The sequence below is a fragment of the Geotrypetes seraphini genome, chromosome 6 (assembly GCF_902459505.1).
Source record: "Geotrypetes seraphini chromosome 6, aGeoSer1.1, whole genome shotgun sequence".
NCBI classification, from domain to species: domain Eukaryota; kingdom Metazoa; phylum Chordata; class Amphibia; order Gymnophiona; family Dermophiidae; genus Geotrypetes; species Geotrypetes seraphini.
The window spans coordinates 190,304,252-190,331,452 of record NC_047089.1 but is presented as its reverse complement, the minus strand read 5'-3'; the positions used below and the strand labels follow the sequence as shown (position 1 = coordinate 190,331,452).

The window sequence follows — 27,201 nt, the reverse complement described above, 5'->3', positions numbered from 1 at the left end:
AGATTTCCACACTTCTGACACTTGGGTTCCAGCAACAGAAGAGAAAGGTGTGCCTGAGATGTCATGCAGCTGCTGCTCTTCTCTTCCTATCCCACCATCATGGGCGTAGAGTAGCGAGGAAAGAAGTAGATCATCTTCATTACTGCTACTGCTTCTGCTTCCATTGCCCCTGCCAATGTGGATACTTCTGTAGCAATTCTGCAGGAAGAGATGGATTTTGCAGCCCTAGTCAGGAGAGTGGAGCCAATGCTTATTATGTTCCCACATCTTAGGTGGACTTTATTGGTACTTTATTGGTAGAATAGCATACTTTAATTTCTGCTTTTGCACACCTTGCCACCTTATACTTTCTCCTGACTCATAATAAAATAGCTTGGTGCCTTATAACTGAAATGTCTTTGTCTTGTATCTTTGGTACTCTGTCTCAGCCCTCGGTGATCTGCAGAGTGCTGGAATTTTCCTCTATCAGCAGAGTTGGGGGTGTGATCTATGATCAGCTCTGTGCAAGGGGAGTGGCACCCATCAGGATTCATAGATCCCATCTACCACTTTGCAATGGGAGATACCCTAGTTTCCATAGTCTGTGTCTCCTGTGATATTCTTTATTTCTGGTTGCACCTCTCTTTCAAGAGAATGATAATGTAGCTTATGTATTGTTCTTAAGTACCTAGAACAGCATGTTTCAATTGTCTATTTTCTTAGCCCTGAAGAACTGACTAAATGCATGGGGTGGGGCAGGGCAGAGACGCTTCTTCAGTTTTCTAATGTTGGTTGTTTATCTTTAAACAGTTCTACTGCTGCGGAGGTGATGACTACTCAGACTGGGAAGTGAATCTATACCATGCATGTAACAGCACAGGCCCGCTGGCTTGCGGAGTTCCATATACCTGCTGTAAGGTGAAAGAGGTAAAAACCGTGTCTGTTAATTGTGAGTAAAGGTTTCTCTGCTTCAACCAGCACTAGGCGGCTAGAACTAACGCCAGCTCAATGCTGGCATTAGCGCCGAGTGTGTGCGTTAATGCCGTAACGCAGCTTAGTAAAAGGAGCCCTGAGTGTGTCAGTTATCAATATTGAAAAAACTGAAGCCTCAAAAGCCCCACAGGTGTACCGGTGTCTTATAGCACTTCTATTACACCCAAACATGGTTTCCTTAAGACAGAGAAAAAAGCACAGGGGCCAAATCTCCCCCACCTCTGAAGGAGAAAATTGTCTATATCTCAAAAATTCCTAAACATCAAAGACCACCCACAGTTGCATCCAGTCTCTCACAATAAAGGTTCTATCCGGTGTCCAAACATCACCGTAAAGGTACAGTCAAAAAATGTTAAAACATAAAGAACTTAGCTATCTATGGCAGACTCATCATAGGGGTCCATTTCCACGGGAGCTGGTTTCATCCTTATGTAAAACTTTATATCAAATTGTGGTCAACTCATAACCTTGATGATTGCACTCATTCTGCTTAATAGCTGCATCAGGAGATCTCCTGCATGTTTCGACTTTCACTGCTGGAACCAGAATGGCTTCAAAATTGTGGATTGTTAAAAAGAAGCCAACCAGACAGAAGTACCAATCATATGGTGACCATGAATTTAAAGGGAAATAACCCTAAAAAATATTTTTTTAAAAAGGCATTCCATTTAGCTAAAATGTTCATACCGTGTAGTTCCACGGGGTTCAGTTTATAAATCCAGCGCTGCTCCTGCTGTCTTAACAAGGATCTAATATCTCCCCCCCCCCCCCCCCACGTGGTAAGACTGATTTGTTCCACAATCATGTACCTCAACTCATCAAAACAATGAGCATGTTGAACACAATGGTGTACAAGAGGGGGGCTTCCTCCATCATTGAATTTATACAGTGCCGATGTTCTATCATTCCTGTTTTAAGTGTACAAGATGTTTGTCTGACATACATCTCATTACAAGGGCCCCATATCACATACTGTATACAACATAAAGGGGGAGAGACAAAATGGTGGCGGCATGCTAATAGCTTGTGAGTTATGCTCCTGAGTGCCTTGCTATTCTACAGAATTTACCTGATAGAAGAAAGGTTTTCCTTCTTTCTTCTCATTAATGATGCTTCATACTAAACGCAAGGGCTTTCTCCGGGCAGATCCCCCCTTGCCTAGTCAAGCTTCGATGGAGCGTTGTCTCACCAGTTCTCCGGCCAGTTTCGAAGGGGGTAAGAGCCCAACAATGACTCTGGTGCAGGGAGTCTCCGGAGCTATGGGATTTGAAATTTCACTCTTCCCTCCAGCTATCCGGTTGCCACCTAAGCCGGCACCAGAGGACGTTGAGAACGTGAGCCCAGCGGTCCTGTTGAGTCCGGCGGCCTCACGCAGTGGGGAGCCCGACGTCGCCCTAAGCTCTGAGTTTTCATCTAGTCCAGGAGCGGAGGATTGGACAGCATTTGGCGGGTACTCCAGAAGCTAGAAGACGAGGCTACAAAATCTGCCAGTGATATCAGTACAATAGTGAGTAAACTGGATGACCTTTCTACCTCGGTACATAATAATCAAATTGAAACCACTGGTAAATTTGAACAAATGAATAAAGAACTTGCTTCAGTTCAGAAATCAACTGAGACTTTGATTAAAGACAGACTTTTCTTTTTAAAGAAGATTGAACAACTGGAAAATCATAGTAGGAGACTTAATCTTAGAGTTCTAAATTCCCCCAAGTCTTTGACTATTACTCCACTTGATATGTTTAAAAAGTATCTTATTGAGACCTAATTACTAATAACTGCAGTAACACTTCTTAATAGTAGCCCATGTTAATAACTTCCACCCTAAATAGCATAGACTTTGAAACAAGAGAATGACTCGGTGACAGAATTCATCATCGTTCCTGTCCCCGTAAATAACCGTGGGAAACCATCCCATATCATTCTTTAGTGTCTATCTCAACCTTAGTCCTTCTACACCAGCATTCTTTAATGCAAGGCTTGAGGGTCAGTGGCTGTGCCCATTCATACTCTTGATTCATATGTGAGCCAAGTATAGAACAATGAACCCATTGTGACATCACTGATGAGGTTTGCTCCTAGGCATTGGTGGAATGAGGCATTATGACATCACAATATCTGCTCTGGATACCAGAGACTGTCATTCTTTAGTGTCTATCTCAACCTCAGTCCTTCTACACCAGCATTCTTTAATGCAAAGCTTGAGGGTCAGTGGCTGTGCCTATTCATACGCTGATTCTTCCCTCTCTCCTTAAAGAATGATGGTTTCCCGCGGTTATCCGCAGGGATGGGAACAGTGATGAATTTTGTCACTGTATCATTCGTCATCTCAAAAATTACTAAATTCTTATAACTGCAACTACAGGTCAAACAGCGCCCACATTTAACTGTACTTGCCCATACCTCTATGGACCTCTCAACCTGTAAATCGCCTTGAACCTGAATTGGATCATTGCAATCCAGAAATTCAGATTAGATTAGATTAAAAATGATCCAACGGAACCAATCCATCTACTATGTTTAAAGCCAAAGGGCAAAACTTCCCTTTCAAAGTGTGCCACTCTTAATAATTTAGAAAGATGATATAGATGCAAAGGTAACACTGGCAAATATTCCCAGGCAGTTTGGTTCACTTCGGTAGACTTATGTGAAAACCTTGCAAATGTCAGTATTTCAGAACCCTTTGCTCTAAGGGTCATCAAAGTGGGCTACTGCTAAAACGTGTTATTTTTAGAGCTTAACATTAGTTGTAGTTAGCGCCACAGTTAATACATTATTAGTCACAATTTAATAAAATGAATTACAGCTAATCACCCCCACCCCAGCGTGATCGGCATCTCTCCCTGCACTTCCCTCCCTTGCCTGCTTCCCTGTACCTTCAAAATTACTTAGAAAGCAGCAAAAGTACAGCAGTGTCTGTATGTTGCATGCTCTGGAGACCTCTCTGGCCCATTCCACCCATAAGAAAAGAGGAAATTGTGGGACAGGTCGGAGGGAGCTTCTGGAATAGGCAACAAATACACACTGCTACACTGCCGCTGCTCTTTAAGCAATTTTGAAGGTATGGGGGGGGAGAAATGCAGATGAGTGTGAGAGAGAGAGAGAAGGGAGAAGGATAGATATTAGACTGGGGGGTGGAGGAGAGGGAGGGAGAGATGGATACAGGGCAGAAATGTGGCGTAGTGGTCACATGATTAATCACAATAAAACATTTTAATTGCTTGATTAATTGTGATTAAGAATTTTCATCAACATAAAACCCTAGTTATTTTACCTGCAACTCATTCTGTTTTAACACAAGTTCCATTTTATGCAAGGAGACCTACAACTAATAACTGAGTTTAAAGCCCACATTAATAATGTTCCCTCCCACCTAATTTTTTTATTATGTAGTAGTAAATCTGAAAATTAAATCTAATGTTCCTAAATTACTCCATATTGTGGTGTTGTAACCCCCTCTTCTACAAAGCCACGCGATAACGGCCCCGAAGCCCATAGAGGTTTAAAGGGCTTCGGGGCTGTTGCCACGCAGCTTTGTAGAAGAGGGAGTAAGTCTTGGTTCATTGATTCTCAGCTCTTTTTCTGAGTCACAATAACAGATTAGCTACAGCCTATAATTTTTTTGTACACAATGGGGCTAAAATTAAAAGGATGGCCTAGCTTACTTTGGGAGTTAGTAAGACAGTCCTTTACAGTTCAAATTCCTCTCCCTCTTTCCTGGGTGTCTCAGTTTTTTGTCTGTTTCACTAGAGCTTGTAGAAGTCTGTGTCCCTGAGCAGATATCTGTGAAAAGTTGGACTCGTGCTGGAAAATTCCCAAACCCTGTCTTCTTTTACAGTCAGTGTTCTCTGACCACATACTGTTTATAAATTAGTTCTGTTTTGCTTCTGTCTGTTACAACCCAAAACCATAATTGGTGCTTCCTGTTGTTATTGGTGATGTTAACTTTGCATACCTGTGCGAAACAGGGGCTCATTTGAAGTGCCTCTCTAATTAATGTCGACCTTGATATTCTCTCATTGCCTGTCTTGTGAACATTGATTGTAGATATCCTGAAAACCTGACTGACTGGATCTGTCATGTGGACTGGGTTGAGAGCCACCGACAAAAACAAAGCAAACAATAAATTAGCTTTCAAAATCATAAATAAACATCAAAATATGTAATATAGAAAACCACTTCATAAACATGGAAATAATGATCCATAAAACCAGATTCTAAAAATAACCAAACCTTAGTGTTATGATTTGCTAAGGCTTCTGGAAGGGAGTACGTTGTTTCTCTGGTTGTACATTGCTAAATATTTGTGGCTGTGTTAGTATGATGTTTATGGACAAAATCACAATGACTTGGACTGTGTTGACTCATTAGGATTATTTGTTACAGTATATATTAATCTGTTCTTTGTTTTTGATAGGACCTCTGATCATTGCTTTGTGTGGTCTTTTTAGTCAGAAAAGCGATATGTAACATAAACGGTACCTAAAGTTAGACACTAATTCCATGCCCTACCTTCAGTGCAATAATGTGTTCTAACAGCTGCAGTGCGTCAAAACGGGGCTGAAATGGCAGATTGGCACAGAAATACATGCCCAGTTATAGGATACTTATTGTACATGCACAGTTATAGGATAGTGCCTAAGGGAGGCATAATCAAAACTTTAAAACATCCAAAAACCAGCCTAAGTCGGCACTTGGACGCATTAATAGCAGGGATGTCCAAGTGCTGATAAGCAAAACCAACTTTCTGGATGTGCAGCAGCACTTCTAAGCTGCTGTGCGTCCAGAGATCAAAGGGTTGTGTTGGAAGGTGTGTTATGGGCGGGAATTGGGCAGGCTTAAACCTGGTCGTACTGCAGCAACAATCAAAGCTTTCCTAGAGGGAACTTAGATGCCGGCAGTTAGACCTCTTTTAGTTGCGTCTAAGTGCCCCAAAGCAGCGCAAACTGATGAGATGACCACTGGAGGGATTAAGGCATGATCCTCCCTTACTCCCCCAGTGGTCTCCACTCTGAGATGGAGGGGAAAAAAACAACACATTGAGGGCTTGCCATCAGCTGATCACGGCAGAGGAGCCGGTTTCAGGGATTCTTGCCAGCTCAGCTGAAGGGGATTTATATGCCGCGATCAGACAAGGTAATTGGGTACGTCTACAAACTTGCTTTTGTGAGTTTTTTACTTGGACATTTTTATTTTTGAAAATGTCCACAAAAGTTAGATATCCTAAGGACCAAAACTTATACCTAGGTCATTTTCAAAAATAAAAGATAGACATTAGGCAGCTTTGAAAATGGACATTTTTTTTCTCCTGAGTTTGTGGATGACCTGCCCAAAATGTCCAACCTTAGACTTATAAGTCCTATCGAAAATGCCCCTCCAACTGCAAAGGGAGCATTCCCATGGGAGGGGGGCATGGGTAGGTCAGGGGCATTCCAGAAAATTGTACCCAACTTGCATGCCAGGGGAACCCCATTATTTACCCTTCTCCATTGAGAATATTGACCTTTTTTATGGTGCAGCAATAACAATTTTGTGGCCACAGTTTTCTTTTTTTTAATTCTTTATTCATTTTAAAACATACATAAGAATTGCTGCTGCTGGATCAGACCAGTGATCCATCCTGCCCAGCAGTCCGCTCACGCGGCGCCCCTTAGGTCAAGACCAGTGCTCTAAATGAGTTTAACCTCACCTGCGTACCTTCCATAAAGTGCATTAGAAAATACAACAATTGATACAATAAAACAGCACTTTTAACAAACAAATAGTAATAAAAATTCCTTGAGAATATTGACCATTTAAACCTACTCTGTTTTCTGTCTTTCAACCAGTTCCTAATCCATAATAAGACATTACCTCTTATTCCATGACTCTAACTTCCTCAGAGGTTTTTCATGAGGTACTTTGTCAAATGCCTTTTGAAAATCTAAATACACAGTATCAACCAGTTCACCTTTATCAACACGTTCCTTCATCCCTTCAAAGAAATGCAGTAGATTGATGAGGCAAGATTTCCCTTGACTAAATCCATGCTGGCTTTCTCTCATTAATCCATATTTATGGTATATGTTCTGTCATTTTTTTCCTTATAATAGTCTCTACCATTTTGCCTGGCACTGACATCAGGCCCACCAGTCTATAATTTCCTGGATCACTTCTGGAACCCTTTTTAAAAATCAATTTTACATTGGCCACCCTCCGAACTTCTGGAACTATTCTGGATTTTAGAGAAGAATTACAAATTACTAGCAATAGCTCAGCAAGTTCATTTTTCAATCCTATCAGCATTCTGGGATGTATGTCCATCTGGTCCAGGCAATTTGCTACTGTTTAATTTGTCAAATTGACCCATTCTGTCTTCCATTGGACCAACGGTCGGCTCGGGGGCCCGTTCCAGCGGGGCACCCGACACTGTCTTCGCTCCTCCCCCATGCCAGTAGGGGAGAGCCAACAGAGGAGGGCTGCAGTCCGGCCATCGGACCAACGGTCGGCTTGGGGGCCCGTTCCAGCGGGGCACCCGACACTGTCTTCGCTTGCAGCAGGGGAGAGCCGACGGAGGAGGGCTGCAGTCCGGCCATCGGACCAACGGTTGGCTCGGGGGCCCGTTCAAGCTGGACTTCAGTTTTGACTGTTTTGATTTTATTTTCAATTCTTTTTAGTTTATGATATATTTTTTAATCTCAATTATTGTTTTACCACTTATTTTGTTTTATTTTATCATTCAAATTTCATTTAAATTTCCCCAGAATTCTATTGCTTCAACGGTTCTCCCTCTGCTTCTATTCTTATCTCCCCTCTTTTTTCAACCTTTCAAAGTCCTTTAGATCATTGTAGTCTTATTAAAATGTTTATTTTCTTATTTTTCTCATCTATTCTCTATTTTATTTCTTCATTACTCTACTAATTGTCATTTTTCCAGGTACTTTAGTTAGATTGTGAGCCTTCAGGACAGTAAGGGAATTTCTAAGTACCTATATTATTTATAATTTTAATGCACCAAAAATTAAAAAAAAAATATTGTCTATTTTTCTGTAAACCGCTTAGAATCCTAACGGAGTTTAGCGGTATATAAGAAATAAATTACATTACATTACAATTACATTACATTGTTATAGAGATTTATTTGAGTTTCTCTGATTCATCAGAATTGAATACCATTTCTGGCACTGGTAACTCCCCTACATCTTCTTCGGTGAAGACTGAAGCAAAGAATTCATTTAATCTCTCCGCTATGGCCTTGTCATCCCTGAGAGCCCCTTTTGTCCCTCGATCGTCTAGCTGTCCAATCGATTCTCTTTCTAATTTATGATCCATTGTTCTGTATTTGTTGAAGGTCTGTCTGTTTTGTGTGTGAAGAAGACATTTAGGGCTCCATTTACTAAGGTGTGCTAGCGTTTTTCGCACATGCACAAGATTAGCGCACACTAGCCAAAAAATTAGCGCCTGATTAAAAGGAGGCGGTAGCGGCTAACGCACGTGGCATTTTAGCGCATGCTATTCTGCACGTTAAGGCCATAACGCACCTTTGTAAAAGGAGCCCTTAAAGTTGTTTTATATATGGTAGTAATGGTGGATGAGGAAATTAGGGGAAGGGCAGGGAGAAGAGGAGCCCCATCCTTAATTACTGCCCTGGGCCCCAACATGTCTAATACCAGTCCTGGGTTTAGTGCCAATATTCAGCGCTTCATTGCATAAAGTAACCACTTAAATAGGACTGGATATTCAATGTCGGGTCTTGTCCAGGCACTGACACTGAATTTCCAGGCATATGTGGCCAATTAAAATGTATGCACTATTCAGTACTTTAGTGCATACGTTTTAACTGGCCATATATGCCTGGATATTCGGTGTCAGTGCCTGGACATGGCCCGACATTGAGTGTCCAGTGATAAAGCCAGTGGTAGCCAAACAATGTTGACTATCCCTTACTGAATACCCCACAGATTCCTAGGTATGTTTTAGACCTCCCAGGTTCAAACGGAGAAGGAGAAGTATAGAAGCTCTGAACTCTTTGTGAAGCAAACAAGTAGGCAATATCTTCTCCCAGCTGGCCAGACCAGACATGCCAGTGTATGTTTACTAAGGCTGTTCCCTGGCATCATCCATTTTACATTACATTACATTACATTAGGGATTTCTATTCCGCCTATACCTTGCAGTTCAAGGCGAATTACAAAAGAGTTGATTGGACATTTCCAGTGACGATACGTTTTTGGGTTTTTTTACAACAGAGGAGAGATAGCTGGATAGATTTTCCTCGTCCATATACTTTAGATCCTCGTTTCTGATACTTTAGAGATTCTTTTCTTAAAGAAAGCTTAAAGGAAGAAAAAAATATATTCAGAGGCAATAAAAATGCAGAAAACGTCTTTGGAAAGGAAGAAATTTTGCTCATGCCTTTTTCAGTTGTAGCTCAAAGCACATTATATTCATGTGCAGTACGTATTTTCCAGAAGCCAGGGTCAGAAATGGCGGAGCATAAGGTCTTTCCATCTGTTTTCATGATTATACAGTTCTGACATGCTTTGAGGAAATGTGTTTCATTGCTCTTACAGTAGTCCAGGAGGAAAAAGGTCATTCTGTACTCCTGAGAGCCTCTGGCTAAGAAGTTGATTTAGGAGAACTAAATGTAACTAAAGGTTTCATATTAGGTGCTCAGGAACAGGCTAATTTCATGTTTTTCTGATAGCTTTCTCTGACTTATACTATTTAAGTTTTGATTACACATGTAGCCATCCTTCTAGAAGCACTGCAGCAAAGTAATTTATTTGGGGTAACTGTAGCTTGTAAGTAGGGAAAAACAGAAAAGACAGCAAATCAGTGTTTCAAAGGGTAAAGTAAAAGATCCTGGTGGCCAGTGAGAGATAGAGCTCAAGGCCTAAACTGGTTCTAATAAAATGTAAAAAAAATCCCAGAAGAAGGTATTTTGAGTTAAAACACCTCTATTAGTTGATTCCCGTAAAATAAGCATTTAGGGCTGGATACAAACAGTATCGGTGGCCGTTTAAAAGATGGCTGCACCGATCGCATGTCAATCACGCAACGGCGCCATTTGTAGAATTGCTACTACCTCAAACATAGGCACCGGAAATGTAGGCCAGGGTTTTTCAGAGCTACATTTCTGGTGCCTATGTTTGACATGAATTACATCTGTGGTGGCACCTAAGGACACCTATGGTCATTTCTGGTGTTAGTCACACCTACTTTGACCTTAGACATCCTGACATCAGGCTCATGGGTCTCCAAGCACCAGGAGTCCTTGTTAAAAATTGGTATTACATTGGTTACCCTCCAGTCCTTGGGTATTAATGGCCATTTTGAATTATATAGGTTACAGATTATTAGTAATATGTTAGCAGTTTCATGTTTGATATCTTTCAGGAATCTGGGTATCAATACCATCCAGTCCTGTTGATTTGTTGCTCGCGAGTTTACTAGTTTGATCTGTTCCATCTTCTGCACTTATACTGATGAGCTCTGAATCATCACCATCAAAGAAGGTTTTCAATGTATTAGCTCTTGCCTCTACAGCAAACTTCAATTTCTGTTAACCTCTCATTACCTTTTTTGCATCTAACTTGCCTGAGTGCGTACTCATCTCTGTTTTCTTTACGACAATCTGCCTTCTGTTTCTGAAAAATACCATTTGGGCTTTCACTGCCTCTTCAGTTTCACTATTAAACCACACAGGCTGTCATTTTGACCTTCAACCTTTTTTTACTACATAGAATATATTTTTATTTGAGCTTCCAAACAATCTTTTTAAGTAATGTCTATAACTAATAATAATAATTTCTATAACGCTGCTAGACATACACAGCGCTGTACATTAAAACATTCAAGAGGCAGTCCCTGCTCAGCAGAGCTTACAATCTAATCAGACAAACAGGACAAGTATGGGATTAGGGAGTTTCTCAGGCATGGGTAATATACAAGTGAGCTGGAGTTAGGAGTTAAAACTAGCCTCAAAAAGGTGGGTTTATAGTCTTGATTTGCATACTGCCATGGACGGAGCTTGACATATTTACTGACTCAGGCAGTCTGTTCCAGGCGTATGGTGCAGCAAGGGAGAAGGAATATAAATAGTATTATCATTTCCCATTGTGATAAGTTACAGTTAATAGGAGAAACAGGAAATATTGAGGAGAGAGGGAATAAAAGCATAAAAGAGATGGAACACAATCAAAGTATAGGAAACTGTAGCTTAGAGAGTAAATAGTTATCAGTGCCAGAGTGCTGTCACGCAGATCATCCTTTGCCATATGACCTAAATGAACTTGGAAAGATGCAATAGGAACTTGGAAAGTCGCAAAATAGGAAGGCTTTGAGAGAACTACAGACTTCATGGTAGGAAGAAAGGGATCTAATTTCTAAATTTCAGTTGCGAAGAGTAACAACTTACTTTTCAAATCTGTTAAAGAATTCTGATAATAGAAGTAAAACACTGTTCTCAATTATTTCTAACTCTTGTTCTCCACCCTTAATGAATCTTCTTATTTCTGCCGAAACCTTTGCTAGTTATTTTAAGCGTGAGGTTCAATCTCTTCAGAATACTATGATCATTCCTTCTCCTGCACCTGCAATTGTAGAAGATTCTATTATTGGTAGTTCTGCCTCTATCAATAATTGTGGATGACCAATTTGGAATGTGTTTTCCATTTTTCTCTCACACAACTTTCTAACATTGTGGCTAAGGTTCATTTAACCACCTCTTTGCAAAATCTATGTCTGTCTAGTTGGATAATAATAATAATAATAACTTTATTTTTATATACCGCATTACCATGGAAGTTCTATGCGGTTAACAGATGAAGAGACTGTACATTTACAGTTGAGTTACAATTTTTTTTCCTATTATTTTACATTTGCTCTCATTCAGTATGGAAAATGGCTATTGTCCGTGCTGTTCTTAAGCATACATCTTTGTCATCACTTTAATCTGAGAACTATTGGGTGACCAGGCCATAGTACAGAATCTGTTCTTCTTGACATCATTGACAACAGCTGGTCAAAGCTGGATAAAGGAAATGATGCCTTACTGGTCCTGCTTGACCTTAGTTCTGCTTTCGACACCTTAATGCCGCCTTCACCTTAGTGCCGCCTTCACCTTAGTGCCGCCATCAACTTCTACTAGACCGACTCGCTGACATAGGAATCAAGAACTCAGCACTGCAATGGTTCACCTCCTTCCTGGATCAAAGAACACAATCCATGCTACACTAAATCAAACCCCAAATCAAATAAATACGGAGTTCCCCAAGGTGCCTTACTATCCCCTCTCCTCTTCAATCTGTATATCAGGCCAGTCATCAACATTGCACACAAATACAACATAAAGATTCACTCCTATGCAGATGACCTTCAACTATTGCTCCCCCTAGGTGATGATTGGCCAACCCAACTCACTAACCTCCTACACTGCCTCTCTGATATGAAAAACTGGATGACAGCCAATAAACTCCAGCTGAATGCCTCAAAGACTGAACTACTCTGGATCAGGAAAAAGAACACTACTCTCACTCGTCCGACACTATCCTGGGAATCCACCCCCTTAACAGCAAAAGACCAGGTACGAAGTCCCTCTCCGCCCACGTCTCGCAGGTAGTTTCCACATCTTTTTACTACCTACGCCAACTGCGAAGGATCAAATCCTACCTCTCAGAAACAGACTTAGCCCAACTGCTATATACCTATGTTTTCTCTAGACTAGACTACTGCAACTCCCTATTCAATGGCATTACTGCAAGAGATCTAAAATGCCTCCAAAAAGTCCAGAACTCAGCAATTCAACTCCTATACAACCTCAGCTACCGTGACTCCATTACTCCAGCGCTCTGTGCAGCTCACTGGTTACCAGTCAAAAAGCGATGCATCTTCAAAGCCTTCGGCAAGATTCACAAGAGATTACACCAAAAAAACCCCAGCCTACATAGCATCCAAGCTAAGCCTATACACCCCTAAACGCTTCCTCCACTCTAAAGCAGAACAAAGACTCAGCATTCCCACAGGGAGATCCCTCTGAATGAGTACAGCGTGTAAACGATCCTACAGCCATTTCCTACCTCAGCTATGGAACCGACTACCCACACAGATCAGGTCGCTAGACTCACTAATGACCTTCCCCAGAGCAGTAAAGACCTTCATTTTCCGCCAATCGGGCCATTAAAGATTGCTTCCTCAATATACTTCTAGTACCCTTCGCTATGACCAGTCTGGTCTCTAGAATAAGCTCTGTTATTGTCTTCTGTAACCTATTTGTTGTCATGACTAGTCTGTCTTCAAATGATTATGAATGTCAATTTGTAACCCATTCTGAGTTTCTGGGAGAACGGGATAGAAATCAAAATAAATAAATAAATATCCAATATATTAGCCAAATAAGAAGGTACCCCAATGAACGCAACTGTCCAGATGGAGTACATGTATATGGAATAGTAATATTAGCCTGCTATATGAGCGAGACTTTATACCAGGGAGAGAGGGGGGAATCTTTAAAAAATGGGAGGTAAAAGGTTTGAAGTGCTTTGGACAACTTATTGAGGAAGGGGTAGTTAAATTAAGCCTTTGCAGACCTTAAGGATCAATATCATTTGGAAGCGAGGGATCTCTTTCCATATTTACAGTTGAAAAATTATATTATATAAGGTAAAGTTTTAAAGAAATCTGAATTTGAAAAGGGGATAGAGAATCCAGTTGTAAAAGGATGTATTTCTTGGTTATATAGAATTATTCATATTGATAAGTAAGTGAAAACTCCATATATGAAAGCTTGGGAAAAAGATCTGGGAAAGGAATGGTCAATAGATGAATGGGGGGTAATTGTAGTGCACCTCTTTCATACTGCTAGAGCAGCTGCATTGGTGGAAAATGCTATTAAACTTCTAGTACAATGGTATATTACTCCGGTTCTAATTAGTAAATATACTAAGGAAGACAATGCTGTCTGGTGGAAAGGTTGTGGTGAAAGAGGCACATTCTATCATTTGTGGTGGAATTGCCAAAAGGTCCAGAACTACTGGGAGTAGGTATTTTATTATGTGAGTAAATTAATTCAAATTCCACTTAATGTGAATGCCGAAAGGGCATTGTTGGGAGTAGGAGTGAAAGGGCTAACATCCTCTCAATCTAAACTTATGGATCTGACAATTATAGCTGCTCAATTGACATTGGTCCAGCATTGGCGTACTTCAAATATACCCAAAATTAGAGATATGAGAGATTGACTAGGTATAGTTTGAGAAAAGTAGACTATTTGCCCTTTTATCAAATTAATTGATGAAATTTAGAGATATGTGGGAGAGGTATATTGAAATGGAAAAAGAAGTTTTTTGAAAGATTTGAATTGTATATTACTCTATCCTTATGAATGGAGAACCTGGGTCTCCTGAGGGGGGGAGGGAGATAGAGGGGCTTGGATTGTTTTAATTTATGGGATGATAAGATGTGTTAATTTAGTAGCTTATTATATCAAATGCAATTTATATTTTGTATTGAGAATATTGTAAAAAGTTGTTAAAATAAAGAATTTTTTTTTAAAAAAAGGAATAGTAATATTAGTCAAATAAGAAGGTACCCCACCATATAAAGCCTTAAAAGTTAACCAAACAACACTTCTACTATACAATGAGAAATACAACAATAGGTGTCATATAGGTTACTGTGAAAATCACAATAAATATAATTACCTTATGCACATGTACCATTGGACTGTTATAAGTAGGGAGGAAAAAGCCTCAGAACCCCACCTGTAGAATCTGAATGGTAGGCATTCAAAATAATCCGGTGGCTCTCTGCAATGCAACTACAGGAATAGAAGCAAAAAGGTCATAAAAGCTTATCTGTAAAGAAGGACCTGTGGGGGAGGTTATTTTATGCCTATGATCTTCCTTTCTTAAAACCAGCTACACTATCCACTCTTACCACACAACCTCTGGCAATGCGTTCCAGAGCTTAACTATTCTCCTAGTGAAAAAATATTTCTTTCTATTGGTTTTAAAAGTATTTCTCTGTGACTTTGAGTGTCCCCCAGTCTTTGTAATTTGTGACGGAGTGAAAAATCGATCCACTTGTACCCGTTCTACTCCAATCAGGATTTTTTAGACTTCAATCATATTTCCCCTCAGCTGTCTCTTTTACAAGCTGAAGAGCCCTAACTTTTTAGTCTTTCCTCATATGAGAGGAGTTCCATCCCCTTTATCATCTTGATCGCTCTTCTTTGAACCTTTTCCAGTGCTGGTCTCCTTATCTTTCATGAGATAAGGAGACCAGAATTGAACGCAATACTCCAGATGAGGTTGCACCATGGAACGATACAGGGGCATTATAACATTCTTAGTCTTGTTAACCATCCCTTTTTTAATAATTCCTAGCATCCTGTTAGCATTTTTGGCCGCCGCCACACATTGAGTGGAAGGTTTCATCGTATTGTCTACAATAACACCCAGATCCATTTCTTGGGTTTTAACCCCCAAGGTGAACCATAGCATCTGGTAATTGAGATTCGGATTATTCTTTCCAATGTGAATCACTTTGCATTTGTCCACACTAAATTTCATCTGCCACAGTTGTCCAATTTCCTAAGGTTTTTCGGCAGTTTTTCACAGTCTGCATGCGTTTTAACAACTTTGAACAGTTTAGTTCATCAGCAAATTTAATCACCTCACTCGTTGTTCCAATTTCCAGATCACTTATAAATAAGTTAAATAGCACCGGTCTCAGTACAGACCCCTGCGGCACTCCACTGTTTACTCTGCTCCATTGAGAAAAATGACCATTTAACCCTACCCTCTGTTTTCTATCCGATAACCAATTCCTAATCCACAACTGAATTTTGCCACCTATTCCATGAGTCTTTAATTTTCTCAGGAGCTTCTCATGAGGAACTTTATCAAAAGCTTTCTGAAAATCTAGATATACTACATCAACCAGCTCACCTTTATCCAGGTGTTTATTCACACTTTCAAAGAAGTCAAGCAAATTGATGAGACAAGATCTCCCTCGGATGAACCCATGCTGACTCTGTCCGATTAAATCATGTTTGTCTACGTGTTCCACAATTTTATTTTTTATAATTGTTTCCACCATTTTGCCCGGCACTGAAGTCAGGCTTACTGTTCTGTAGTTTCCCAACTCTCCCCTGGAACCCTTTTTAAAAATCGGCATAGCATTGGCCACCCTCCAATCTTCAGGTATTTATGAAGAAATTTGACCATTCCACATATGCTCGTTTTTTTGCCTTTTATTGCTATGTAGGAGTCTGTTTGTCCTGATGCAGGAATGGAAACAGCTATGTCAGCTACTGACTCTTCTGCACTGCTTATAAGATTAAAACATGCCATTTATTGGCCATTTTTCTCTTTTGAAAATGAGCCCATAATTTCCAGTTTTGGTGCTCCTGATGTGCATACACAGTAAGTGAAGACGTTAAGTTATAGAATTGTCCTTTTTGCCTGGTGTTTTACACCTCATCAAAAAACAGTTAGGATCCAATATTCAGAAGCATTTATCCATGAATTTTCAGCAGCACTGCATAGATATTTCTACTGGAAATTCTTACAGATTGCCCCAGCACTATCTGGATAATGCCAGGGCAGATCATGATCATTCTGTGTAATTCTACGGATAGCCAGTGCTGGTGCAGCAGAGTGGCCCCTATGCATATTTCATTAATTTGTTTCACACTTGTTTCAGTTACAGCTCATGACAAGTTACATGCAGGTACATTAGGTATTTCCCTGTCCCTGGAGGGCTCACTATCTAAGTTTGTACTTTAGGCAGTGGAGGGTTAAGTGACTTGCACAAGGAGCTGCAGTGGAATTTGAACTGGGCTTCCCTGGTTCTTTAGCCTACTTTAACTGCTCTAAACCATGAGGTTACTCCAGCCCTGAATATTTAAAATATATTTAAATGAATACTTGACTCCTTATTGTCATTTAGATCTGGTGTATGGTGCTCCACTAACTAGCCAGCAAACAGCTAATAAACTTAGAGGAAAGAAGAAGAAACTCCAAATTAAATCAAGTCCTCCACTTGCTCAGCTATTAACAAATTCCGTTATGCAAATAAGATGTAAAAATAGTGTTTACTTCTAATCAATGTGCTGATTACAAGCATTTGAGAGCAGTTTTCTCACTGTCTAGAAATGTCATATGAAGCTTATTATGCTTATCCAGCTTAACTAAGCTCTTCAATTTTGGGTTTTGGGAAATTATCCAGTGTTTATTTTAAAACTTCAGATCCGAATGAAAATCTTTTTTTATGTTTCAAACATTTTTTTAATAGGGAAGGGTGAGGTTCTGAAGTTTAAAAAATATATATATAGTCAGTCATCTTTTTAAATGTTTTTGACTAGTGTTCTTTGATACTTTTTATTTATTGTATTATAAAAAATTCTACCCTACACCATCTACCATTCTGGGGTCCATGTGGCCTGCTTCCTTGCGTGTAATACTGGAGAACTGTATATGTGCTACCTGTAGGATGCGTGATACTGGAAACAGGGTTTTGGTACTCCAAGACTGCATGATAGCCTCCAAAGGAGTGAGGAAATAAGGAGTACCGGTACATTTATAGCTGTAGATAAGGAGGCCTAAATCAGTACATAAATGTTTACCAAAATCTCATACAGTCATTAGCTGAAAAACTCTGAGCTTGCAGGCCAGTAGTTTTCCCAACTCCCATCTCAGTTGGATGCTCTGAATGAGGTGCAATATGCTCATGTGCTTCCTGAGAAATCAATATCAATGCCATATACACCCCATTCAACACTTATACAATATATTCATATGATCCTCAACAGGCTCTTCACTCATGCATTTTTCTGTGCATGAGCCATCATCTTCATCGGATCATTTATACATCTTTTATATTTGTTATTTTTTATATTTTTTTTTCTTCAATTTATTTTTTATAGAATTTTATGTTAATTATTGAACACTTATCTTAAAAGTTGTCATATGCCTCTCCCAACACAATCATGTTTCATTGAATCTTCCTCAGGTCGAGGCTCTGCAAGCAAACATCTATAAAAGATCTTTACTATGCCAGCTGAAATTATCTTCTTATTCATTTATTTCAACTTGCTAACTCAAGAGCCGTATAACTAACAGTTCTCAAATATCAGATTATTAACTGTGGAGGAATAGAAGGTGCCAAAGAGTTGCCAGAAGAATTAGTTAAACATTTACAGTTCGCTCAGTTTTCCATTGCCATACTACTTCCATTCATATAACTGCCATCGGCTTCAATTCTTAGTGTCTGTCGTCATTTCCGCTTCTTTAAAGGAATCCCTTATTACTAGAAGGGCTGTCATGGCTGCTGTTGATAAGCTCATTATTTCTCGCTCTCATGTTGCTAAGTAGGCGGCGTCATTGGCAACCTGATGTCATAAAGACGGGACTGCAGTTCCTAGTCCTGAGATATCAAAGCATATTGTGCAGATTAATGGCCACCTCTCTGACTCTTTTTGCCCTACGAGAGGAACTCGACAGGGATGCCCATTATCTCCTCTACTGTTCGACTTGGCATTAGAACCATTGTTGGCTGCTATCCGCGCAGATGTCACCATTAAGGGATTTGTACATGATGCACTCAAAATTAAACTCTCTGTGTATGCTGATGATTTCATACTTTATGTGGCACCAGACTCCATATCGTCTGTCTTAAAACTGATAGAGAGCTATGCGTCAGTTTCTGGCTACAAATTGAATACAACTAAATCAGAGTTAATGGCAGTAAATTGTATTGAAGACAGGCATGAAATGTTATCTCATGGCTTCATCTGGAATCCAGTTAAGATTAAATACTTGGGCATCTATGTGGGGCCTGCACTGGAAGATATGGAGCAGTATAACACCGATCACATTCTAAGTATTATCAAAGAATCCACTCAGAAATGGTCCCCTCTTAAACTGACGTGGTTGGGTCGTTTAGATACCATCAAGTTTCAAGTTTCAAGTTTAATAAAATTTGATGGTTCGCCTATTAAATCTAAGCGAATTACATAATAAAAAAGATAATAGTATAAAACAGTAAAACAAGTTATTTTACATTAACAATTTTCAAAGGGCTATGACAAATTGACAATACAGACAAACTAAGAAACATTAGGAGAGGACATTAGGGAATAAAAGTTACAATTTGTTGTTTCCTCAAGGGAAGAAAGGGGTATGATATGGGTAGGACCAAACGATTAGGTTGGGGAAAAGATGATGTTATTACCTAAAATAAACTATATACTGAGCATGCTGCCATTCTTGCTCAAAAGGCGCACATACCATAACATTGAACATTGCCTGCTTTCTTGTGGCAGAATAAACAGCTTCGAATAGCATTGAACAAACTGAAACTTGATAAATCTATGGGTGGGGTAAACTTTCCAGATTTTTTACACTACCACCAGGCTTTCATCTTGAGGCACGGTTCACTGTGGCTAGTTGATTGTCCTACGACTAACCCCCCCTACTTGGCTACAATTGGAAGAGAGTCTACACGGAAGCACTCGCCTTGCTCTTGCACTATCCATCCCTCTACAACCAAATGATAAAAAAATAACCAATCTATTACTCTAAACTGATTGTGCTGAAGGCTTACGATAATCTGTTTGTTTGTTTTTTTGGGGGGGGTTGGAATTCAGCTGGACCCTAGATAAGATAACTCCCCTACATGATATCAAATCCCATACCAAGCAAATTAGCCTTTAGTGTTACCCATCCCTTCTACTTTTGAAATGATAACTTAGTAACAGCGAATGACTAACTGCTAGATGCACTAAAGTCAGCAATCATTGCTAAACCTGTTTTCACAGCTTTAGCGGCAATTGCTTTTATCGACACAATTCATAAAATGGCTCACCTTGTGTTTTTACCCTCAATTGCTCATTTTCCGATCCAGCCATGCAAATTAGCTAAAATCCCATGCAAAGTAGTCAAGCGATTGATGCATTAACATCACATGGCTATGCAAAAAAAAATAAAAAAAACCCCAGGGGTTTTAGCGATCGGAAAAACCTAACAGGTCTAAACCTGTAACTGATAGGTCTGCCTATTTTTTTAATTTTTTTTATTTTTCAATGGCACAGATATTTTGCGCGTTATGTGTCCCATGAAAAAAAGTGTCCCATCCCCAATGACGGCCCTCCCCAAAGACCCCTGATGAACGTGGCACTGGGAATAACCCCCCAGTAGAGAATATTGGCAGTAGGGATTCCCACTCCCTCCTACCATGCCGACCCCACCCTCCACAAGACAAAATTGGCAAGAGGTATGCCCATTCCCTCCTGCCAATTGAGGCTCCCCTCCCCCCTTCCTCCTGAAAAAAAGGGGCAGGAGGGATGCCCACTACCCCTCCTGCCACTGGATGCTTCCAAGTTGTTGTTTTTTAACCCATTTGTTATTCCGTCGCGAAACTCCCTCCTCCCTCCCCGTACCTTTTGGTAGACATTGAAAGCTGGAGAGAAGCACGGTCCCTCCAGCTCCAAGGCCCACCTGTCAAAAATGACGGGCCTTTCCCTCCCCAGTGCACCATGTGATGCATGAGGAGGAGCCTATGGCCCTGATTGGGAGGGGGGGCTTAGGTGTCTGAGCCAATCTGGGCTCGTAATCTCAGGCTCATCTTTGACTCCTTTCTCTCCTTCACCGCCCAGATTTCGCTAAAACCTGCCACTTCTTCCTCAAAATCTGACCCTTTCTCTCTGAGCACACTGCCCTCATCTCGCACTTAGACTACTGTAACTCGCTACTCTCAGACCTTCTGCTTAGCCATCTCGCTCGCTGCCAATCCGTCCAGAATTTGGCTGCATGACTCATATTCTGGGAGAGCCACTTTACTCACGTTACCCCTCTCCTAAAGTCACCATTGTTTTCCCATTCATTTCTGAATATAATTCAAACTCCTCTGACTTACAAATGAACTCACTCTGCTGCCCCTCACTATCTCTCTTCACATCTCGCCCTATGATTCCCCCCTGTGAGCTCCGCTCATCTGGTAAGTGCCCTTCTCTTCAGCTGCCAACTCCAGACTCCGTCCCTTCTGCCTTGCTGCGTCGTATGTTTGGAACAAGCTGCCCGAATCCCTATGGAAGGCTTTGTCTCTGGCAGTGTTCAAAACTCAGTTAAAAACCCACCTCTTTGAGTGTGCTTTCGACTCCTAACTCCTCTCACCTTGGGTTCTGCATCCCAAATCCTATATGTCATGTCTGTCTGTCCAAGTTAGATTATAAGCTCTTCCAAGCAGGGACCGTCTATAAATGTCAAAATGTACAACACTGTGTAAGCCTTTCAGCGCTAAGTGATAAGTAGTAGTAGAAGAAGACCATGGCTATACATGCTTCTCTCACAGTAAGAAGGAGTGGACAAAGATTTAATAGATTAGATTATAAGCAGACAAAACAGGAAGGATGAGAGTGTTGTCCACAGAGACAGAGAATGAGGGAAGTGGAGAGGTGGGTTTAGGCTGGAAGATGAGCAGCTCTGTTTTAGATATATTCAATTTTAGATGGCGGTAAGACATCCACGTGGCAATGTCAGATAGGCAGGTTGAGACCCTGGTCTGGGTTTCAGTAGAGATATTTGGCGCAGAGAAGTAGATCTGGAAGTCATCAGCATAGAGGTGATACTGGAAGCCATGGGAGAAGGTCAGCGCTCCAAGTGAGCAAGTGTAGATTGAGAAAAGGAGCGGTCCCAGAACAGAGCCTTGAGGTACACCAATTGATAGTGGGAAGGTTGTGGAGGAGGAACCACCATTGCATATACTGAAGATGGGAGAGATAAGAAGAAAACCAGGAGAAGACCGAACCTTGGAATACCAACCAGTGGGGTACCTAGCATATGTATGAACAACACTTCCAATCAAAGACAAATGTGGTCATAAGATGTTGTAGTAATATAAATATACTGCAGAAGCTCTATGAAACCAGTATCAATTCTTTATCACTCTAAAAGAAGGAAAAACGCCTCAGACAAGGCCCTCCCACCTCCACAAAAGTGGATCTTAAAGGTGGTAAAGCGGTAACCTCATAGGCAAAAACCTTCTTACAAAAGTGAGCAATTGAATCAAAAACTGTGCTTCACAAATAACAAATGAAAGATAGAAGCAAAAAAGCCACTTATCTTAGAGCTGATCGGCACACCGACGGAGGCCAGCGTTTCACCGACAGGCTACATCAGGGTGTGACCCGACCGATCAGTCTGCAAAGAAAAGAAGAAAACATAGGAACTTAGCAGTTTCTCAATGAGTTTACTTCTTACTATAACAAAGCAAAAACGTACCTAAACAAGAGCGAATATCAACGGTTCAAAAAGTCCAAAAAATGGCTCCCATGGGGCGGCTCTAGAATGTCGATTTTTTAAATCTTCCCAGTGGGACACGTCACCAACCGGAAGTGAATGAAGGGATAACGTGACAGCTGAGAAAAATCTGTCAAAAACAATCTTCTCACCTCCAGCTAAGCTGAAAGTGAAGATAAACAAAAGTTATGTGTGTGAATTTTGTTTATTTATTTATTCATTATCTTTTCTTTTGTTTTTCTTTTCTTTTGTTTTTCTTATGTTTTGGATTCGGATGTTATATTAAAGTCCTCAAATTCTAATGTAGCACACTCCAATCCAGTCTCTGGTTTAGCCCGACAGGCTCTTCACTGTTGAGCAAGTGAAGTGACCCATGGCTTACAAATCCATCTAAGCAAAAATCTAAAGAATTTGAGTCCTCAGATCCGTCAGAGGGTGGATCTCTTTCTAATTCTGAAGAAGATTTTTTAGAACAGGGTCAACCGGGAGGGTCCGGACAAGGGACACGGGGAAAACCAAGAGGGCGGAGCACAAAACGCCCCGGAACCAGGGCACAAACCAGGGGAAGAACCAGCAGGAACAAGTAGTGTTTAATCTTTCTACACATCCCCTGAATTAGATAGAACTCTCCATTCTATCCCGTGGTTTAACCTTTGTGCCAGTCCAACCCCTTCAAACTTTTCAATTAAGGATTGACCTAGAATTCAGCTGTTCGCATACCCTTCGCCAAAGCTTTGTCAATTCAAAACATTCCTTGATAAAACCCTCGCCTTCCAAGCAGCCAAGATGAACCCATGGCTAGCTCAAATGATACTCGAGGCCACCACCTACCTCGACTTCAGAAAATCACTCAAAACCCACCTTTTCAGCAAACAAAACCCTTAACTGACCCTTCAGATAATCTCAAGGCCCCCTACCCGACTCTTCTCCTTCACGATAGCTCCTATCTCCCCCTGCTTCTCCTTCCCACTTCCTTCAAGTCTGACCAAATCTGTTGTAAATCCGATTAATTTGTTGTAATTCTGCCCTCTTCATCTACGAAGTTGGCTAAACTTGTTGTAAATTTCCCTTTTCATCTGCCAAGTTTTGGCTACAGTTGTTGTAAATCCTATAAATTTGTTGTAAATCTACAAGTCTATGCGGATCCTAATCTAATTTAATGTAAACCGCCTAGAACTCGCTGGGTATGGCGGTATATAAGAATAAAATTATTATTATTATTATTAGAAAGGTTTTTTAGGAAACTCCATTTGAAAGAATATTTCACTCAGTTCCCTCTTCAGGATTCTGATGACTCGATTGTTCGTAAAAGATCAACATGGGTTCCTCCCACTCCACCCAGTCCTCATTTAACCCTGTATAAGGAGTTAGTCACTAGAGATGTGAGAAGACAATGTGATAAAAAAACTTTTAGATACCAACCTTACAATCTATCTAAGGACGAGTTTACTACTTTAAAAACTTTGCAATCCAATAGGGACATCAGGATTTGCAAAGCGGACAAAGGCGGGGCGGTGGTGGTGCTCAACATGGATCACTACAAAATGATGGTTCTACAATTACTACAAGAACCAACTGATTATGTAGAACTACAGGAAGACCCTACTCCTTATCTGGCAATTCAAATCAGGGACTTTACTTTGGAAGCCTTGGACAAGGGGATTCTAAATAAAAAGGAATTTGATTATCTGAACATCGTCGAACCAAGAGTTCCAGTTTTTTATGTTTTTTATGTTTTGCCGAAAATCCACAAGGATGTGAGAAATCCTCCTGGACGTCCCATCGTGTCGAGCCGCGGCTCTATTTTAGAACCTCTGTCCACTTTTGTAGACACATTTTTACGTCCTTTAGTATCTAGGGGTTTTTCTTATCTAAGAGATTCCTCACATTTTCTTTCTAAATTGAATGAAGTCAAGAATATTGAAAAAATAACGTTTTTTGTGACTTTTGATGTAAAGTCCTTATACACTATCATTCCCCAGGCAGAAGCTGTTGATATCATCAGTGACTTCCTAAACAACATTCCAACATCTCGGGTCCCTGTGGACTTTGTGATTAAATTAATGTCTTTTGCGATGGAAAAAAACTACTTTAAATTCCAAGAAAAATTTTTTCAACAAGTCTCAGGGGTAGCCATGGGTGCGACCATGGCTCCCTCTGTAGCTAATCTGTTTATGCAGAACTTTGAAAATCTTTGGATAGTTAGTAATCCTTTTTCCAACAAGACGACGATGTGGCTGCGATTTATAGATGACATTTTTGTCATCTGGACAGGGACAAGAGAAGAACTCGATCAATTTCACATGTGGCTCAATTCTAGACATCCTAAAGTAGAATTTAGTATGACATGTCACTCTCAACAGATTTCCTTTCTGGATGTCACGATCATGAAAAATAAGGACACTATCAACACTACTGTATTTAGGAAAGCCACCGACAGAAATACTTTTCTTGATTTTTCGAGCAATCATCCCTTACCACTTAAACGCAGCCTTCCTACATCTCAGTTTTTCAGATATCGTCGCCTATGTTCAGAATTATCTGACTATAAATCACAAAGTAAACAATTATACACTAGATTAAAAACCAGGGGTTATCCAGAGCATACTCTCAGAAAAGCTTACAAACGAGCTAAATATTTAAATAGGGACCTTTTGTTCCTTCCTAGAGACAAAACAACAGAAGATGACATAGCCACATGCATTTTACAATACTCCCCGAGTGTGAATGGTATTACTAAGATTTTGAGGAAACATTGGGATTTTCTGGCAGTACATCCCACACATACTGAAACTCATCTTCGTATAGCATTCACCAGACAGAAAAATCTGAAGGAATTACTAAGTCCTGCTGATATTAGTTTTGTTTCATCTCAAATCAGAGGATCAAGTACTGAATCTACAGGACATTTTAAATGTGGCAAGTGTTTAACATGTGCTATCACTGTAGAGTTTGCTGATCACTTTGTACATCCAGGCACAAGAAAAATTTATAGGCTCAAACATCTCACGTCTTGTTCCACAACGTTCGTAGTATACATCATTTTTTGCCCTTGTTTAAAGATCTACGTAGGACAAACTACACGGGCCTTTAGAAGGCGTATTACAGAACACAAGAGTTGCCTACACAACAACAAGTTGCAAGCTCCTCTGATAGTACATTGTTTGGAACAAAATCACACTTTTGAAGATCTGCGTTGTTTTGTCATAGATCACATTGAAGAAGGTGTTAACAATCGCCCCATTCGTTTATTGCGAGCAGAGCAATTTTGGATTCACTTGCTCAACAGTGAAGAGCCTGTCGGGCTAAACCAGAGACTGGATTGGAGTGTGCTACATTAGAATTTGAGGACTTTAATATAACATCCGAATCCAAAACATAAGAAAAACAAAAGAAAAGATAATGAATAAATAAATAAACAAAATTCACACACATAACTTTTGTTTATCTTCACTTTCAGCTTAGCTGGAGGTGAGAAGATTGTTTTTGACAGATTTTTCTCAGCTGTCACGTTATCCCTTCATTCACTTCCGGTTGGTGACGTGTCCCACCGGGAAGATTTAAAAATCGACATTCTAGAGCCGCCCCATGGGAGCCATTTTTTGGACTTTTTGAAGCGTTGATATTCGCTCTTGTTTAGGTACGTTTTTGCTTTGTTATAGTAAGAAGTAAACTCATTGAGAAACTGCTAAGTTCCTATGTTTTCTTCTTTTCTTTGCAGACTGATCGGTCGGGTCACACCCTGATGTAGCCTGTCGGTGAAACGCTGGCCTCCGTCGGTGTGCCGATCAGCTCTAAGATAAGTGGCTTTTTTGCTTCTATCTTTCATTTGTTATTTGTGAAGCACAGTTTTTGATTCAATTGCTCACTTTTGTAAGAAGGTTTTTGCCTATGAGGTTACCGCTTTACCACCTTTAAGATCCACTTTTGTGGAGGTGGGAGGGCCTTGTCTGAGGCGTTTTTCCTTCTTTTAGAGTGATAAAGAATTGATACTGGTTTCATAGAGCTTCTGCAGTATATTTATATTACTACAACATCTTATGACCACATTTGTCTTTGATTGGAAGTGTTGTTCATACATACATTGGTTTTCAATATATCTGTGTTGTTCGTACCTAGCATATGTGACACCCGGGGTCCATCATTTTTTGACCCCCCCCCCCCCATTACGCTGAACGTCTCTGGCTTAAATCTCGTGCACACGCCGACTTCATACACTTCAAATTCATACTGACATCATTCCACTGCTCTCTCACTGGCCAAACAAGAATACTATATTCACTTAACCACTTCTTTTAGCTCCAATCCTCGCTCTCTCTTTACCACACTAAACTCTCTACTCAAAGCACCCTTGCCTCCTATCCCCCCCTTCAATTTCTCCCCAGACAATGGCAGAGTTCTTCTACGATAAGATTTAGAAGATTCACCTTGAGCTCTCAATCAGGCTGCTTCCCTCCATTTGCTTCTTCTACTAACCTCTTCTCAACACCTGCTACCTTCTCATTCTCTGAGATCATTGAGGAGGAAATCACACATCTCTCCTCCAAACTTATTCCCACTGATCTACTCGGTGCCAGCAACACATATAAAGTTTGAAGGACTGTGAGAGAGGGAGAAGAGAAGGAGCGATACCAAACCCACAGGTAGGGGGGAGTGGAAGTGGGATACTGAGCCTCAGGTTTGGTTAGGGGAAAGATGCTGGGCTGAGGAAGGGAGGTAGAGATGTCAGATCTGTGGGTTGGGGTGGTGGGGCCCCAGAGGAAAGGAGAGAGATACTGAATTAGTAAGTGTGAAAAGAAGCACAATGGGGAGAGGGGGGTCCACAATCCCTTGAGCCGGCCCTTCTGAATGACTCATATTCTAGCGTAACTGGTTATATATATATATCTGTATACTTAGACGAGAGCACATATGCCAGCCGTAGATTTCATGAAAAGGTCTGTGCCTG

The 27,201-nt window shown here is 40.5% G+C and overlaps 1 protein-coding gene across 4 annotated transcripts in view; it reads left to right on the top strand.

The window, feature by feature from the left end:
- The window catches only part of LOC117362823 (tetraspanin-15-like), a 297,713-nt gene that overhangs the window by 183,472 nt on the left and 87,040 nt on the right, over positions 1–27,201 (top strand). For all 4 annotated transcript variants that reach the window (XM_033949841.1, XM_033949840.1, XM_033949842.1 and 1 more), the window contains one exon: positions 790–906. In XM_033949841.1, the coding sequence (XP_033805732.1) occupies positions 790–906 (117 nt within the window). The remainder of the gene's footprint in view (positions 1–789; positions 907–27,201) is intronic.